This window comes from Vespa crabro, chromosome 18, assembly GCF_910589235.1.
Source record: "Vespa crabro chromosome 18, iyVesCrab1.2, whole genome shotgun sequence".
NCBI lineage: Eukaryota > Metazoa > Arthropoda > Insecta > Hymenoptera > Vespidae > Vespa > Vespa crabro.
In genome coordinates, this window is record NC_060972.1 from 455,545 (window position 1) to 471,782 (window position 16,238).

At 26.0% G+C, this 16,238-nt stretch overlaps 4 protein-coding genes across 9 annotated transcripts; 3 read left to right on the forward strand and 1 right to left on the reverse strand.

The window, feature by feature from the left end:
- Positions 1-140: 140 nt before the first annotated feature.
- LOC124430361 (crossover junction endonuclease MUS81) lies at positions 141-2,764 on the forward strand. 2 transcript variants are annotated; one of them, XM_046976797.1, is made up of 8 exons: positions 141-673; positions 750-852; positions 942-1,074; positions 1,182-1,571; positions 1,641-1,854; positions 1,936-2,148; positions 2,231-2,344; positions 2,413-2,764. In XM_046976797.1, the coding sequence occupies exons 1-8, from the start codon at positions 299-301 to the stop codon at positions 2,653-2,655; spliced, it is 1,785 nt and encodes a 594-aa protein (XP_046832753.1). In that variant the 5' UTR covers positions 141-298; the 3' UTR covers positions 2,656-2,764. The 2 variants fall into 2 exon arrangements, with proteins under 2 accessions (XP_046832753.1, XP_046832754.1); XM_046976798.1 differs by having other exon boundaries at positions 2,455-2,764.
- A 94-nt stretch (positions 2,765-2,858) lies between these two features.
- LOC124430362 (triokinase/FMN cyclase-like) lies at positions 2,859-6,001 on the forward strand. 3 transcript variants are annotated; one of them, XM_046976800.1, is made up of 10 exons: positions 2,859-3,127; positions 3,497-3,566; positions 3,638-3,748; positions 3,824-3,912; positions 4,022-4,238; positions 4,357-4,602; positions 4,676-5,065; positions 5,167-5,420; positions 5,573-5,700; positions 5,788-6,001. In XM_046976800.1, the coding sequence occupies exons 1-10, from the start codon at positions 3,005-3,007 to the stop codon at positions 5,906-5,908; spliced, it is 1,749 nt and encodes a 582-aa protein (XP_046832756.1). In that variant the 5' UTR covers positions 2,859-3,004; the 3' UTR covers positions 5,909-6,001. The 3 variants fall into 3 exon arrangements, with proteins under 3 accessions (XP_046832756.1, XP_046832755.1, XP_046832758.1); XM_046976799.1 differs by lacking the exon at positions 2,859-3,127 and adding an exon at positions 3,134-3,417; XM_046976802.1 differs by lacking the exons at positions 2,859-3,127; positions 3,497-3,566 and adding an exon at positions 3,275-3,440.
- Positions 6,002-6,510: 509 nt separating this feature from the next.
- Positions 6,511-12,556, reverse strand: LOC124430353 (H(+)/Cl(-) exchange transporter 4). Of its 3 annotated transcripts, none has more exons than XM_046976781.1 (11): positions 12,202-12,556; positions 11,384-11,496; positions 11,081-11,261; positions 10,564-10,907; positions 10,083-10,244; positions 9,679-9,966; positions 8,624-8,806; positions 8,338-8,552; positions 7,710-8,270; positions 7,254-7,631; positions 6,511-7,170 (listed from the first exon to the last, which is right to left on the reverse strand). In XM_046976781.1, the coding sequence occupies exons 2-11, from the start codon at positions 11,480-11,482 to the stop codon at positions 7,080-7,082; spliced, it is 2,502 nt and encodes an 833-aa protein (XP_046832737.1). In that variant the 5' UTR covers positions 11,483-11,496; positions 12,202-12,556; the 3' UTR covers positions 6,511-7,079. The 3 variants fall into 3 exon arrangements, with proteins under 3 accessions (XP_046832737.1, XP_046832736.1, XP_046832738.1); XM_046976780.1 differs by having other exon boundaries at positions 10,564-10,913; positions 12,202-12,555; XM_046976782.1 differs by lacking the exon at positions 11,384-11,496 and having other exon boundaries at positions 10,564-10,913.
- A 176-nt stretch (positions 12,557-12,732) lies between these two features.
- Positions 12,733-13,956, forward strand: LOC124430354 (small nuclear ribonucleoprotein Sm D3). Its single transcript, XM_046976783.1, has 2 exons — positions 12,733-13,199; positions 13,683-13,956. Exons 1-2 carry the CDS (start codon positions 12,884-12,886, stop codon positions 13,793-13,795), a joined length of 429 nt encoding a protein of 142 aa, XP_046832739.1. The 5' UTR covers positions 12,733-12,883; the 3' UTR covers positions 13,796-13,956.
- Positions 13,957-16,238: the final 2,282 nt, after the last annotated feature.

Genomic DNA, 16,238 nt, shown 5'->3' on the forward strand with positions numbered 1-16,238 from the left:
TTTTAATAATAATTATGCTATATATAACAACATTTAACATTAATATTATTTGAAAATAGTATGTTTGGGCAATTTCCAAGATTATTGATTACAATTTTGTGTTGAACAATTGGTAATCCTGATTTTCTTATTTAAACTCAATCGAATTGCAATTGGCGCGTTTAAAGCACGTTTAAGAATAATAGGATTCAATTTATAAAATGAATAAATAAATTAATACCTTTAATATTAATTTCATAGATAATTTAATGTATACATGTTAAAGTATAATATAAATAATATAGAATAATTATTAAATATGAAAAGGATCAAGGTTACAATAAATAAGCCGAATCCATTGTTTGAGCTCTGGCTGGAAGAATGGAAAAAAAAAGCAATATCTCAAGAATCTGATTTGCAACATCATTTTACAAAAGCTTTGAATACTTTAAGAAGATATCCATTACCATTAGATTCTGGAAAAGATTGTATAATATTAAAACATTTTGGCTTAAAATTATGTACAATGTTAGACAAAAGACTCGAAGAACATAAAGTGCATCAAAAAGAAATGGAGCGTACAAATAATGTTTGCAAGTGTGATAGTTGCTGTCGTAGTGAATTCATTCTTTCCTCAAGAGAGAAACGTATAGAAATGTATGAAGAAGAAATTAGAAAATATATAATAAGGCAAGTAAGTCATAACATTTTTATAAAGACTCGTTTACAAAAATGTACTGTAATTTGCAAGAATTTGTTTGTAATTTAAGACAGAAGCAACATCTAAAAAGTCTTCTTTGTCGTCATGGAATTTTGCTTGTTATGCCATATTATTAACATTATACAATAAAGAAGGAGATTCAAGTTATTCTGGTAAGCCTTTCTCAATTGTCTATATAATATCTATGCGGTGTAATAATAGTATTAAGTTATTTATTTACGAAGATGCATTTCTAAATTAGAATTATTGTATGAATCTAAACAATTATACAATACATCACTAAAATCATTGGATCCAGATATATGTGATGGGAAATCATCAATTTCTATATTAATTGCTAGCAAATTAATACGGTTAAAGCAATTTCCTATTAGGTATGTTTAATAAATCTATATGTTTAATAAATCTCTGAAAACATATTTATATTAATAAAATATAGTGTAGGTAATTTCAAAAAATAATATATATTTTGTTTGTAAAGGTGTCATTTAACTAAACAAGGGATACATTTAGCTATAAAAATAAAACAAATTTTTAATTTGAAAAACTATAATAAACACTTACTCCAACTTTATTTTAAAAAACTGAAAAATTCTTTACCAACACAGAACTATGATTATGTTACGGATAAGATCAATGTTAAAGCAGGAAGTATTCCTAAATTCAGTAATGAAAAATATATAACTGAAAATGAGGAAAATAAGCAAAATTCTCCTTTATTTAATTATTTAAAAACATCTGATCAACAAAATACAATAAAACTATCATCAAATGTGGTAGATATTATGTTAAATGGAACTCAAGATGAAATAAAATTAAGACCAAATTCTTTCGACATAGTTTTATTGGTAGATACTAAGGAGACTTGTGGGTAAGTGTAAATAATAATTCAAGTTATGTATACTAAAAAAAATATAATATTTATATATTATTAAAATAGTGGAAAAACAAAACCTCAATATGATGCAACGTTGATTGAATTAAAACAATTAGGAATATTATTTGAAATACGTCATTTAAGAATTGGTGACTTTACCTGGATTGCTAAATGTAAATATACTAAGAAAGAATTAGTTTTACCATATATAGTAGAAAGGAAACGATTAGATGATTTAAGTGCAAGTATTAAAGATGGACGATTTCATGAGCAAAAGGTTCAAATTAACTTATGAAAATAAATCTATAATACTATAATTTTTTTTTATAACATAAATTTTTTTAATAAAATGTTATAGTTTCGTTTAAAACAATCTGGAATACAAAATCTTTTGTATATAGTAGAAGATCACGATAAGATTATACGAACTGGAATTCCACTTTCAACGCTACTACAAGCATCTGTTAATTCATTGGTACAAGATAATTTTATTGTCAAGTATACAGATAGTCATCAAGATTCAATGTCATATTTGGCAACTTTAACAAGTATTTTATGTAAACTTTATGCTGTATGTATATTATGTTATAATCAATTAATTACGGTAATATATACAAATATTTTTTTATTTACTTATATTTAATATATTTCAGAAAAAGTATTTAATAGAATGTAAAAAAGAGAATCTTCTACCAATAGACATTTCCAGTAATTCAATTTTAGTAATGAAATTTGAAGAATTTAATAAAGCTGCATCTAAATTGAAAGTATGTATATAATTATTATATACATAATATAAAATAATGTAAATATTTTAAATCCTTCTTTTTTACAGAATTTTAATGTACGACAAATGTTTATTCGTCAATTATTACAGTTGAAAGGCATGTCAGTAGACAAAGCATTAGCAATTGTTGAATGTTATCCTACACCACTCATATTAATTAACGCGCTGCATAAATCTAATTGTGGACAAACATTAATAGCAAATATACAATATGGACAACAAAAACGACAAATTGGACCAGCTATTAGCAAAACTGTTTATTTATTTTATACACAACAAGAATTGAAATAATTAAATTGCAGAAGAACTTTATTACTCTTATGAGTAATAAAGTTCTTTTGCAATGAGAAAGGAAAAATAATGCAATTTTTAAGAAAAATACACAATCATATTTATCATATATATGTGTTAAATCATTATATTGTATGGTAATAATGATGTGATATAATCAACGAACATAAAAAAACGTAATATCACACTCAGTTTTCCTTTTGTATTTAATTATTAAATACAACAAATAGGTTCTATTTATAATACAAGATCTTTGCTCAAATGATTTCACAAGTAAATGAATAATAACCTTGTTTTTCTTCATATTAATATATACATGTATATATTAATTTTTTATATTTAGTGTTTGATGCGTGCGCGCGCGCGCGCGGTTATGCTACATTATTTTGTAATTTTATACACAATTACTTTTTTACATTCATTTATATACAATATTTTTTGTTTTGAATTTTGTATTTATGTCATTGAAAAGGCAAGTAACAAGTATTGTAAATCGTTTTATCTATATTTTGAATCTGTATACGTCAATCAGAAGACTAGCACGATAACCTAATGACCTTAATCAACGAAGTTCATTGTGAAAAGACATTATAGTTTCGTTATTCACGTCCGAGTCTAAACACGATAGTGCTTCCAATGGCTGGTTTAAAACATTTAGTAAATAAAATCGATGATACCGTAGCAGAATCCTTGTCAGGATTATGTTATACTTATCCGCAGTTAGAATTAATATTAGCTCACAAAGTCGTTCTATCTCCTGATGTATGTAACACATAATAATACTGGTATGTTCAGTTTATTGTAATAAAATATTCCAATATTTGCTTTTATTTTACTTCAGATTAGAGATCAGAAGAATAAAGTTGCTATAATATGTGGTGGTGGTAGTGGTCATGAACCGTTTGTTGCTGGTATTTATAAATATTCAAATAGTTTTGTAAACAATGAGTTATTTAATTACTTCTTGAATCGATTTGTATAGGTTTTGTTGGTACTGGTATGCTGACAGCTGCCATAGCTGGTTCTATATTTGCATCACCACCTTCTAAACATATAACACATGCTATTAATTGTGTCGCACAGGATAATACAGGTATTAAACTTTTTTATTTATTTTTTCAATTGTAGAATTTATTTTTTTAATTCTTTTCGTTTTTATATGTTATAGCGGGTATATTAGTAATAGTTCCAAATTATACTGGAGATCGTCTTAACTTTGGAATAGCGCTTGAAAAAGCAAAACAAGCGGGTATTAATGTATGTTTATAGAAAATAGAATTCTAAATTAATTTTATTTATTATTATCATTAAATCAATGCAAAAGAATATTTGCAATAATGGGTAATTGATATCGAATATATGATAGATTGCGGAGATAATAGTTGGCGAAGATTGTAGTATTCCTGAGAAAGAACGAAGTTCTATTGGTAAACGAGGCTTAACTGGGATGTTATTGGTTATTAAAATTGCTGGTGCACTTGCTGAAAAAGGAAAAGCTCTTTCAGAAGTACTAAAATATGCAGAGTATACTGTGGAAAATATGGCTACTTATGCAGTTGGATTATCAGCATGTTCTATACCTGGTTTGTCGATTAATATGAGATATATTTATATATTATTTTTAATCATGAAAGAATGATATCAAATATACAGTAAATAATAAAATTGCATAAATAAAATTATTTATGAAACACAATATAGGTCAAGGATATATGTTCGAACTTGCACCAGATGAAATAGAAGCTGGTATGGGTATTCACGGAGAAGCTGGTTATGAACGAATGAAAATAAAAAATGCATCTGAAATCGTTTCACTCATGTTACAACGTATTTGTGAAGAATTAAAATTGATCAGCGGCGATAATGTTGCAGTAGTAGTAAATAATTTTGGAGCATTAAGTCAATTAGAACAAGGCATTGTCACACATGAAATTATAAAACAACTTAGTAAGTTATGTTAAATTTTTGAAAAGTACATATATGTATATGAAGAATCGTATATATAAGTATATTATTATAGATAATAAGAGCATACAACCACTTCGAGTTTATTCCGGAATTTTAGTAACATCGTTAAATAGTGTTGGAATACATATTACGTTATTAAAAATTCCTAAATGTCATAAAAATGTATTTCTAAGCTGTCTGGATGATGCGACAAATGCTCCAGGATGGCCAGGTTGTTTTTATAGTATTCCTTTAACTATAACACAAACACCGTTTAACGAAGTAGAGAAAAAGAAATTAGACAAAATTGGCATTCAGGTAGATAATCAATATGGACATTTAATAAAATTATGTCTGCAAAATGCATGTAAAAGCATTATTGAAAAAGAAATATATCTTAATGAATTGGACAGTTGTTGTGGGGATGGAGATTGTGGGACAACTCTTAAAAGATTTACCATGAGTATGCTTATAATTTTTCTCCTACTACAATTTTTTACATAAAAAATAAGATACTAAACTTTATGGTATATACAAATTATAAAAAATATATATTTATTTCAGGTATTCAAAAACATCTGAATAAACTGTCTTTCACTTATCCTTCTTTATTATTAGCACAAATAGCTGATATTGCAGAAGAAAGCATGGGAGGATCATCTGGTGCATTATATTGTTTATTTTTTACAACTGGAGCAAAAGAATTATTATCCCTTAAAGAAAATGAAGATATTACCTCTGCATGGTCTCGTACATTTTGTAGTGCACTAGATAGTATTATAAAATATGGAAAAGCAAAACCTGGCGACAGAACAATGGTATAATAATGTTTGATTAATTATTACACATAATAAAGATAAAATTAATTATAATATTATATTAATACATAATAATATCAATAATTCATAATATATAAGGAAATAATTAAAATAATATTATTTATATTCACTATATATCTTGTATAATATAGTTGGATGCATTAGATCCTGCATGTAGAACATTTAAACAATTAGTAACAGCATCTTTAACCGATATTATTCAAAATATAACTATTGCAACATGGCAAGGATGTGAAGCAACAAAAGGCATAAAAGCTAGGTAAAAAGAAAAATAATTTCATAATAATTAATGAGTAAATTATATTATATTACTATAATTATCTGTATTATATATTTCTTAATACAGAGCAGGACGGGCCTCTTACGTAAAGCAAGAACATTATATGCAACAGATAGATGCAGGAGCATATGCTGCTGCTACTTGGATAACAGCTGTAGCAGAGACAATTAAAAATTTTTTTAAATAATGTATTAATACATTACTTATTTTATGATACTTCTGTAAAAGGTATTATCTTTTATAGTTCTATAAAAATATATCGCATTCACGGAGAAAATGATCAAGCATTTTTATCGATTCAAATCCTGCCTGATGAAACAGCTGATTTTATCCTCTTCACGTCGTCAAGCAGTAGCTGATAATCAACAAAATAAGCTCGCGTAAATAAATTCATTTCTTTTACAAAAAATAAATTGTGCACCAGGGTCCAAGAGTACGATAATAATGCATCACTGAGTCACGACTTCGAATCTCTCCCACCTAATTTTCACTCTATCTAAAACTGCGCAATGATGTCATTCTTTCCGTTAATGTGATTATAGTTATTTAGATGCTTAAAATAATTTAAATTATATTTTATATATAAAATATATTGTTGTTTATATATATATATATATATATATATATATATATATATATATATATATATATAAAATTAGTTATAAAAGAATGTATAGATAAAAGATATTAAAAATAGAGGAAGATCACAAATCGTAATATAAATATATATATATATAGAAAGAGAGAGAGAGAGAAAGAGAGAGAGAGAGAGAGAGAGAGAGAGAGAGATTATGTGTAATTTAAATTATATTTATCACATTGTCTACAATGTAATATATATGTAGTTATAACATAATTTTTGTAATATTTACATATATTTAAAATTCATATCATTGATTAGTGATGTAAATATTTGTTGCTTATAAAAAAATGAAATAAACTATTATTTCAACATTTCTTATTACATTTCCAAACATTTTAATCAATCACATCTATAACAAATGGAATAAAGGATAATATCGAATTACTTATATTGTATACTGTGATGCTTATAATGCCACATAAACCTTCAATGATTAACATGATCTCATTTATCATTATTTGAAACTAAATCATAGTCTTTTCCAACAAAATGAATAAAAATTTATCTATATCACTTTCAAACATTCGAGTAATTCGCATATACAGGATCTTCAAGATCATAAAGAATGCGCGAACTCGTGAACATTTTAAGTGGTGTTGAATCATGTTCACAAATACTAGTTTATTATGATCTATTGTGTTTTTCTTTCAAACTTGAAATTAGTATATGTCAAGCTTTATATTCATTCTCTTTATCAATAATTAATAACCATAATTTAATTAAACAAAACAGAGTTAGGATCTTCATTATCAAGTTGTTTTACATGTCTCAAGACATCTTTTTTCGTGATTACCCCTAATAATCGTCTGTAATAAAAATTATTCTAGTAAAATTTTTTTGTATCACTATTTATGATTAAACCATGTGAGAATTAAAATTTTGTTCTTACCCATTATGAGTGACAAGGGTTTGGCGTAATCCTAATTTTCTGAACATATCAACTACAGTTTCCATTGGAGTCTGATCTGTAATAGTAATCGGTGCCATATCTAATATCTTTTTCAGTTTTAATGGAGGCGGTGAATGTGCTTGAATATTATTTCCATTAGAGAAGATAACTAGAGATTGACCAGTAATTTCTTCTATCATGCGTTTGGCATTAGCTATAGCAAGATTAAGATCTCGTCGTAAAACAAAACCAACTAAATATTGAGATTCTTTAGAAACTATAACTGGAAAACCATTATGTTCAGTATCTTTGAGTAAAGTTTCTACATCTTCAACTGTCATCGAATCCTGAGTAAGAACATGCAGAGCTTCATTACGTCTGAAATAAAAAATATAATTACAAGAAATTACATATAGTAGGTAATAATAGTAAATAACAAATTATTATTGAATTTACTTAGGTTGCATAACATCAGCAGCTAATGTTGTATGCTGAAATTCGTCTTTGCTATCCAAAAATGGATATCCATTAAGACCAATATGGGCATCATAAATGCCTTGTTTTCCAAGAGCATCGCCTACCCATTTACTAGCCATAGCAGCTGCCATTAACGGAACGATATATCGAACACCACCAGTTAATTCAAACATGATAACAACCAAAGAAACAGTCATTCTGGTAACACCACCAAGTACAGCAGCAGCTCCTACCATTGCGTATAATCCAGGTGTTATGCAATCAACTCCTGTAGAACACTCCTCACTAAACATCCAAATATGAGGATAATAATAAGCAAGTTGTTCCATTCCTATTCCAACTATTCGACCCATGATAGCACCCAAACAAAGGGAAGGTATAAATAAACCACAGGGTACTTTCATACCAAATGTAAATATGGTCATAATTAATTTTAAAATAAGTGCAAGTACAAGTAGCCATATGGCTTTGTACACTCCAGGACCAGCTGCTGCAATTTCAATCGCAGACTTTACAGCTGTGAAATTTCTATTATAATCACTATAAAATATAAAGACATATAGTTAGTTATATACCATATTATTACCGATATACTTATATACATTACCATAAAATATCTGCATTAGAAACCCCACATTGACTGAAGAGTAAATAAATAAGTTGACTTGTATTAATTCTTGTGTATGGATTTGGATATCCAATTACAGCTGTTACTACTGTTACGATCAAAACTTCTGTAACTGGATACTGACCTAATTTAGAAGTTTTACGATATCGACACCAAAAAAGATTTGCTTTAATAAACAATGTACCAATTATACCCTGAAACAATAAATTAATTTCTCTTTAATAGTATTGTATTAAAATGTAAAATTATTTTAGAATATACTTACTCCCATTATACCAAGCATAACAAAGGGTATTAATTCAAAGAATATCCAAGGTTTATTATATTCTACATAAAATAGTACTGAGTGTTCATTTCCAAATGGATTTATAGAACGTAAAACAAAAGCTGCTATTAATGCACAGAAGAAGGATCTCCATAATGTCTTCAAAGGGAAGTAATAACTGACCTGTAGAATTACAGATGCATATGTAAATATTAAGTTAGTATATATATATATATATATATATATATGAGAGAAAATATATAAGTAATAGAATTTTAATCAAATATTCTGTGAGTTCTTATATGAGAAAAATAAACATAATAATAAGACATTTTACTAAGAATCAATTTTTATGAAATTTATATTTTTATCTTTTCTTTATTTATATTTAAGAATTTGTAACATAAATATACTATTTAAGTATATAACACTTCCTATTGTATATACAATTATTATTATTCATAATAATCTACTAGAATATTTTATTTATGTTGAATTGAAATATATGAAAATTACAAAATAATAATAAATTTGTATATATCATCTATTCGTACAAAAACATTTTTTATTGTCAATTAATACTGATCAATCGCTAAACATACTTTTGAAATCAACTAGGTGCATCAGTGATCAAGATTATATAGTTTTCCACTGTGCTTTTTAAATGTTGGTATACATGACTCTGTAGAATTTGTTAGCTATTCTTCAACTGAAATGCAACTGTTCTGAAACATTATAGGATAGAAGCATATCGTTACTTATTACATTTCAACAAAAATTGATAATGTTTTATGCTGTGTATCACTATTTTCAATTAAAAAGAATTTCATAAAAGTCTCTAATCTTATATAAGTATTACTATTTTTTATATAAAATTTGGATATATTTTATAGTTTTTCTCTTTCTATTAATAATTCACCCATTCATACATACATATATAATAGCTAGATTTATGTATTCTTAAATAAAAAATAATCTTCCAATTTCAATTAAACATTAAAATAATGTGAAAAAAAAATATATAAATATATTACATATCTTGATAAAGATCATACCTCTTCCAAACTAAATAAGACACCTCCAATTGGTGCACCAAAAGCAACTGATACACCAGCTGCAGCAGCGGCCGATAAAATTTCCCTCTTTTTTGCTTCATTCCTTCCATATTTTGGGAATAGATATGAAAATATGTTGCCTATACAGCAAGCAATGTGTACCATTGGACCTTCTTTACCCAAACTTAAACCCGCCGATACCGAAAGAATTAAACCAACAGATTTAATAATTAATGTCCACTTTCCTAAGTATCCTCTAATAATAAAACCGCTTAATATCGTTTTAATCTAAAACAGAAATACTTTAATAAAAATTCAATACATAAACAAATATAATTATTACATATAATTATTTGATATATAATAGATAAATTACAAAAAAAAATGTTAATCCTTATACACACCTCAGGTATACCAGAGCCACAAGCATACGGTGCAAACATTCGTACCAAAGATGCAGAAAGTGATGCAAATAAAAGAGCCCATGCTATATAAAACATATATGATATTGTGTACGGCCCTGCACCATCCTTTGATTGGTTGAATACTTCCGGCCATGTCCACCACTGCAAGGGTAATAAAGTAAGAGTAAGAGAGACGGAAATACTTAATTGAGATAAATCGAGAGTATAATAAGAGTATGGTACAATTGAATCAATTATTTATACAATTACATTTACAAGTAATTGTAAATGTAATTGTATAAATAATTTGTATAAATAAATTGTAAATAAATTGTATAAATGTAAGTATATCCTGCAAAGAAAAAGTAATATCTATATCCAATAGTATTATATAAATCTAATACATTCAATAAAATTAATAAACTGTAAATGTACATATATATATATATATATACATATATATACGTCTGAAAATCTTAACCTGAGAGCAATTCCCACCATCAAAAGTTGTTTCGTTGTAACTCCAACAGCACTGTTCTTTATTTAACCAAAAAGCTTGCGGACATATTCCAAATTTAAGATCTGTCATCCAAGATGCTCCAATATCTATCACACCAGCAGCAACTCCCGTAAAAAGACCAACAAATAAAACGCAGAGCCATCCAGACCAAGCATCATGAGCCCCTTTGATTAAACCCCAAATAGAATCATGTTTCTTTTTAATAATATATCGATGTCGCATTCGATCTCGCGCAATATCTCTTTGCCAATCAATAGTATGGAAGTCCTCATATTGTCCAATCCCAGGTATATCATCGGAATCAACTGAAACTAATAAAATTGATCAACATGTGATATAAAAATTTTGCAACATTTTACATATTACCATAAAAATCTATATTTAAAATCTATTTAAAGTGAAATATTTTTAAACTATTAAGCATATTAAAATATAAGTATTAATGCATTTATTATCCACTAATTTATAAATAACTTACGTGAAGATACATCATCAACACGAATACAATGTTCTGATAAAACATTATTATCTAAATCATGGGATGCAGAGTGATGATTAACATCCAACATGTCTTCGTCACTGCTTAAATTCGTTTCACGACCTAAACTTCCACCTTGCAACCGTGCCTCATCTATGTTACTATTACTATTGTTTATGACCTAGAAATATAGAATTATTATGTATATAAACTTTATAACATTATACTTATAACATATTCTATAAAATAATATATAAATAATATTGATAAAATAAGGCAAACACAAATAAAAATTTAATATACCTTTGCATCAACCGAACGATATGTCGTGATAGAACTTGCATTTATGTGAGAGACAGGAGAATTTAAAGATGAAGTGCCCTTCAGTGGAAATTTCTCCATGGCATTGTGATAATCTATTATTTTTTACGATGAAAGTTATTATGAGAAAATTTTATATGAAAATCTAACGAAAGAAATAAATTTAAAAAATTTTATATCATAAATATGACATCAAATACTTTCTGAACAAAACTATTTATCCATATGAATGTATCAAAGACTCATGAATAGAAAATGCAAATGAAACACTTGACTGTTTTTAATATGATTTAATACAAAAAATAAGTTATTTACATAATACTGTAGGATAATCCTTTAATGAAGATAATTAGGTTAGGACACAGAGAAGAAAATTTACTAATTGAGAATGCAATTCCTTTTCTTCTATAGCAAAAAAATTAACTATTTTAATTGAAAGTAATATATAGATATGTAGAAAGAAATTTGATTGGTGAAAAATTCTTGATAAATATTCCACTTCAAAAAAGAAAAAAAATTATCATAAAATATCAGTAAAAATTTAATGTATGTAGATTAGTTGGCAGATATTTATAATCTGATCATAAATGACACGAATGTTTGACACAGCATATCTTCAACAACGATAACAATAACGCATTTCGTCATATGCATGTAGAAACTAAAACGTAAAATAATGCAAAAGCAAATATTGCAAGTAGAAATTTGCGTTGCTTCCAGATTGTTTACGCAATCAAGATTACATTAGCTTTATAATGTTACGGTTAATATACTAAACAAATTTCATATCATTTACTTACCATTTTCTTAAAAGAGATCGGTGCTCTAACAAATGTTTAAATTGCAATTTTATATCATGCAACATTACATTTCTTTGACAGTTCTATTGTATTATACTAGGGAAGTATAGGGTATGGGGTAAACCATATTGTCGTTAATCATGAACATGCGGCACAGAAAGACAATAGTGATATAAAATTTTGTAATTATAAATATAAAAAGAACGAAAAAATATGTAGAATTCGTCGATAATAAAGAGAACCAACACCCATATAAAAATGAATTTAGTAACAAATGTATTGGAAACTTTATAAACTTCAAAGGGTTAACGACTGTAAAATTTAATTATATAGATATAATATCTCGCGACAAAGATCGAGCAAGAAATGACGGAATCTTTTTTAAGAAGTGCTGCATTTAATTTGCATTGCTATTGGTTAGGTTGTTGTCACTTGTCCAATGGCAAATGACGCTCTACAGATGGGGGCGTTATCATCGCAATCAAGTATATTTTTAACTGAACTGCAAATGTATTAGGGTTTTTATCTTAAGAAGTACGATCTATGGTATATATAAATTAATATAACCAAGTAAAACAAATTTTTTTGAGAGAAACTTATGGTATTGGTAGATCTTATATTTGTATTTTGTTCAGTACTTTCGTAAGAACATAAAATACATTTGTAAACAGAAACGAGCATCATGTCGATCGGAGTACCTATTAAAGTACTTCACGAAGCAGAAGGACATATAATAACATGCGAAACGAACACCGGTGAGGTATATCGTGGTAAATTAATAGAAGCCGAAGATAATATGAATTGTCAAATGCAAAATATAACAGTAACGTATAGAGATAAACAAATTGCTCAATTAGAAAATGTATATATTCGTGGATCCAAAATAAGATTTTTAATATTACCGGACATGTTGAAAAATGCGCCTATGTTTAAAAGGCCAGGTGGTAAAGGTTCAGGTACCGCGGGCAGAGGAAAATCCGCTATTTTACGTGCTCAAGGTAAGTTTGTCAATTCTAAAAGTAGTAGAAATATTTATAAATTTATATATTAAATGATTTACTGCTAGAATTATTTTAATATTAATAATGTTTCTGGTGATGTAAGTTCATTATTATAACTTAATCATTAGTAAGTTCATTAAATATAACTTCACAATATTAATTTATATATCAGTTTTTACATGTACGATATTCATATTATTATAATATTGTATGATGCATATTTAAAATCTAAAATGTTAATATTTCGTAGAAAGTAAATTAAAATAATAATGTTAATACTAGCACATAATAATTTTAAAAGAAGTTATAAATATGTATAAAGATTAAACTTTGTTTCATAAAATAATAAATGTTTGATTATAATATACATTTTTGTACTATTTATTGATATTTGTATGTTGTATATATGTTTATAATAACATTGATGAAAATGAAATATATTTCTATATACTTATTATTTATTTAATTATTTGTATTTAGCTCGTGGAAGAGGTCGTGGGCAAAACCAAAGAGGGAGAGGTACAGGTTCTGCACCTTGGTTAAATCAACAAAATCAACCAGGAGGATCACAACCTGGAAGAGGTCGTGGATAATCATAGTAATAATTCAATCATATACATTAAGAAAATAACAGACTTATAAATATATTAAATCATTTTGTACTATTTGAAATACCTTTCAAAATGTAGATGAACTTTTATGCAAAAAATCATTTGTATTATTGTATCTAACAATAAAGTGTGGAACAACATAATTTGATTTTCCTATTTATGTTATTAATAATAAGACGTACGCATTAATGCTGTTTATTACTTCTAGTTTTATAACAACGTATGCTACTAATAAATCCAAATATAATTCTTGATCGATTTTAAAAAATAAAGTATCATTTTAAAGATGAAAATTTAAACGCAGATATGTTTTTTATTTATTTTCAAACAAAATAAATAAAATTAAAAATGTTAAAAATGTTTTTCCAAGAATAATTTATGCATAAGAATCAAGCTTATCCAAAAATTTAAAAAAACCATGTCCTTGCTTAAATTTTCATCTTTAAAATAAGATTTTGTTCATTAAAATTTGTCAAGAATTATGACTGGACTTACTGTTAACTTAAATTCTATTTCAGACATTTTTTGTGAAAAAAAAAATTTCATATAATCCTGCCCCTTGAACTTTGCGGCATAAAGGAAGAAGCTCGTAACCTCACTACTAAGTTTCATATAAACACTTGAATGTATTTATTTATGTGAAGTAGACGATTAAAGTATAATTCTCTGTGCTATTTTTCTCTGTAATTTTCCTTATAGGCGTATATAAATATTATTACTATTACTACTACTGTAATAATAATATATAACATTAAAATATAATGATAAAAAGAATAAGTAGAAGACGAAATATGTACTTAAATATTATATAAATCATGTACATACTACATTATATATGATGATTATTTATATTAACAAAAGATGAAAGAATATATTTAAACAAGATACAATATAACCAATTTAGTCTTTAGTGTTTCACAATGATTTCTATACTCTCTTTTAGGTGCAATCTAATGTCACCATGCGTGATGATATTTTGCACGAATTTTCAACAAATTGTTTTTTCAATAATTTAGGCATGTAACCATTCACTAATAGATATATCTAATACTGATGAGATACGATGACAAATACAAAGCGGTTTTTTTATTTTGCCCGTTTTTATTGTCTTTTTGCCTTATATATAATCGGTTTGTAATACACATTTTTCTTTTTCATTTTTTTTCTTATATCGATTTTATTTTAGTTCTTATTGATTTTGCGAAACTGAACATTTTTATGAAATTTTCTTATTTAGTTGATATAAAAGAAAAATGAGGATTCAATTATTATGCAAATAAGCTTATATAATCTTTTTAATTATTATATGTATTTTAACATGTGAAATACATATAATATGTAATTAATATTAATTATATATTATATATAATTTATATGTATTTAAACAGTATAAAATATATATACAGAAGCAGAGTATAATTAATATTTAACTTAACAATCGTACAATTGTTTAAACATTATAAAGTTAATAACCGATATTTTAATAAAGATTAGAATAAACAATTTTTTCGACTACTGAATATTTATTTAACATTTATTAAAAATAGCACTTTAGTATACTTCATTAATATTAATAATTAAATAATAATAATTTATATGAATCAAATTTACATAATTGTTTTAAAAATGCACTTATTTTATTTAAACATCACATACGCGTTAATACAATGTCAAAATAAAATAATTTTAATCTTAAATTTCGATTGTTATGAATTTTAATACTTTCGTTTTCATTAAATAATAACGAAGAAAAAGAGTTTGAGTGACTTTGACAAACGAAAAACTATTAGTCTGCCATTATAAACGATTTTTTCGATTATTTAATATTTATTTAAAATGTTTATAGTACTATAATGAACTTTATTAATAATTAATAATTATATGACAATAGTGTATAATAATCAAGTTTGTACATTTATTTAAACATTACCATATGTCGTAATATACGTTGAATAGAAAATAAATGTAATCAAAATTTTCAATGTGTTTAAATTTTGAACTCTGAGTCATTGCCTTCAAGTAATATCAATAAGAATAAACTTTTTAATGACTTTGATAGTTATCGAACAATTTTCTTTTGCATTTCAATGAGATTCTTTTTTTCCATATGACTAAGATTAAATAATTTATATTATAGACAATTTTATTTATTTAAATAATCTATAATGTACACAAAGTATAATAAACTAATATTTAGAGAATAATACATTCGTTTAAACATTACATAGCCCGTAACAGGCGTTAAATACAAAATTTCAATTTAATATTTCAACACATGCAAATCTCGAACTCGACTTACAAAATTTATACTTTCGATAAATTTATAATTATTTGAACAATTTATAATATGCATGGATATATATAATAAACCATTAATAAATTAATATTTAAACAATAGTATATTCGCTTAAAAATTATACAGTTC

Bases quoted from the DNA above. Each gene is read 5' to 3' on its own strand.
- LOC124430362 (XM_046976799.1), top strand. From the start codon at position 3,292: ATGGCTGGTTTAAAACATTTAGTAAATAAAATCGATGATACCGTAGCA. The intron at 3,418-3,496 runs GTATGTAACACA...ATTTTACTTCAG, and splicing joins AAGTCGTTCTATCTCCTGAT to ATTAGAGATCAGAAGAATAA. The intron at 3,913-4,021 runs GTATGTTTATAG...AATATATGATAG, and splicing joins CAAAACAAGCGGGTATTAAT to ATTGCGGAGATAATAGTTGG.
- LOC124430361 (XM_046976797.1), top strand. From the start codon at position 299: ATGAAAAGGATCAAGGTTACAATAAATAAGCCGAATCCATTGTTTGAG. The intron at 853-941 runs GTAAGCCTTTCT...TTTCTAAATTAG, and splicing joins AGGAGATTCAAGTTATTCTG to AATTATTGTATGAATCTAAA. The intron at 1,075-1,181 runs GTATGTTTAATA...TTGTTTGTAAAG, and splicing joins TTAAAGCAATTTCCTATTAG to GTGTCATTTAACTAAACAAG.
- LOC124430354 (XM_046976783.1), top strand. From the start codon at position 12,884: ATGTCGATCGGAGTACCTATTAAAGTACTTCACGAAGCAGAAGGACAT. The intron at 13,200-13,682 runs GTAAGTTTGTCA...ATTTGTATTTAG, and splicing joins CGCTATTTTACGTGCTCAAG to CTCGTGGAAGAGGTCGTGGG.
- LOC124430353 (XM_046976780.1), bottom strand. From the start codon at position 11,482: ATGGAGAAATTTCCACTGAAGGGCACTTCATCTTTAAATTCTCCTGTC. The intron at 10,245-10,563 runs GTTAAGATTTTC...TTACCCTTGCAG, and splicing joins ATGGTGGGAATTGCTCTCAG to TGGTGGACATGGCCGGAAGT. The intron at 7,632-7,709 runs GTAAATTCAATA...TTTTTATTTCAG, and splicing joins GCTGATGTTATGCAACCTAA to ACGTAATGAAGCTCTGCATG.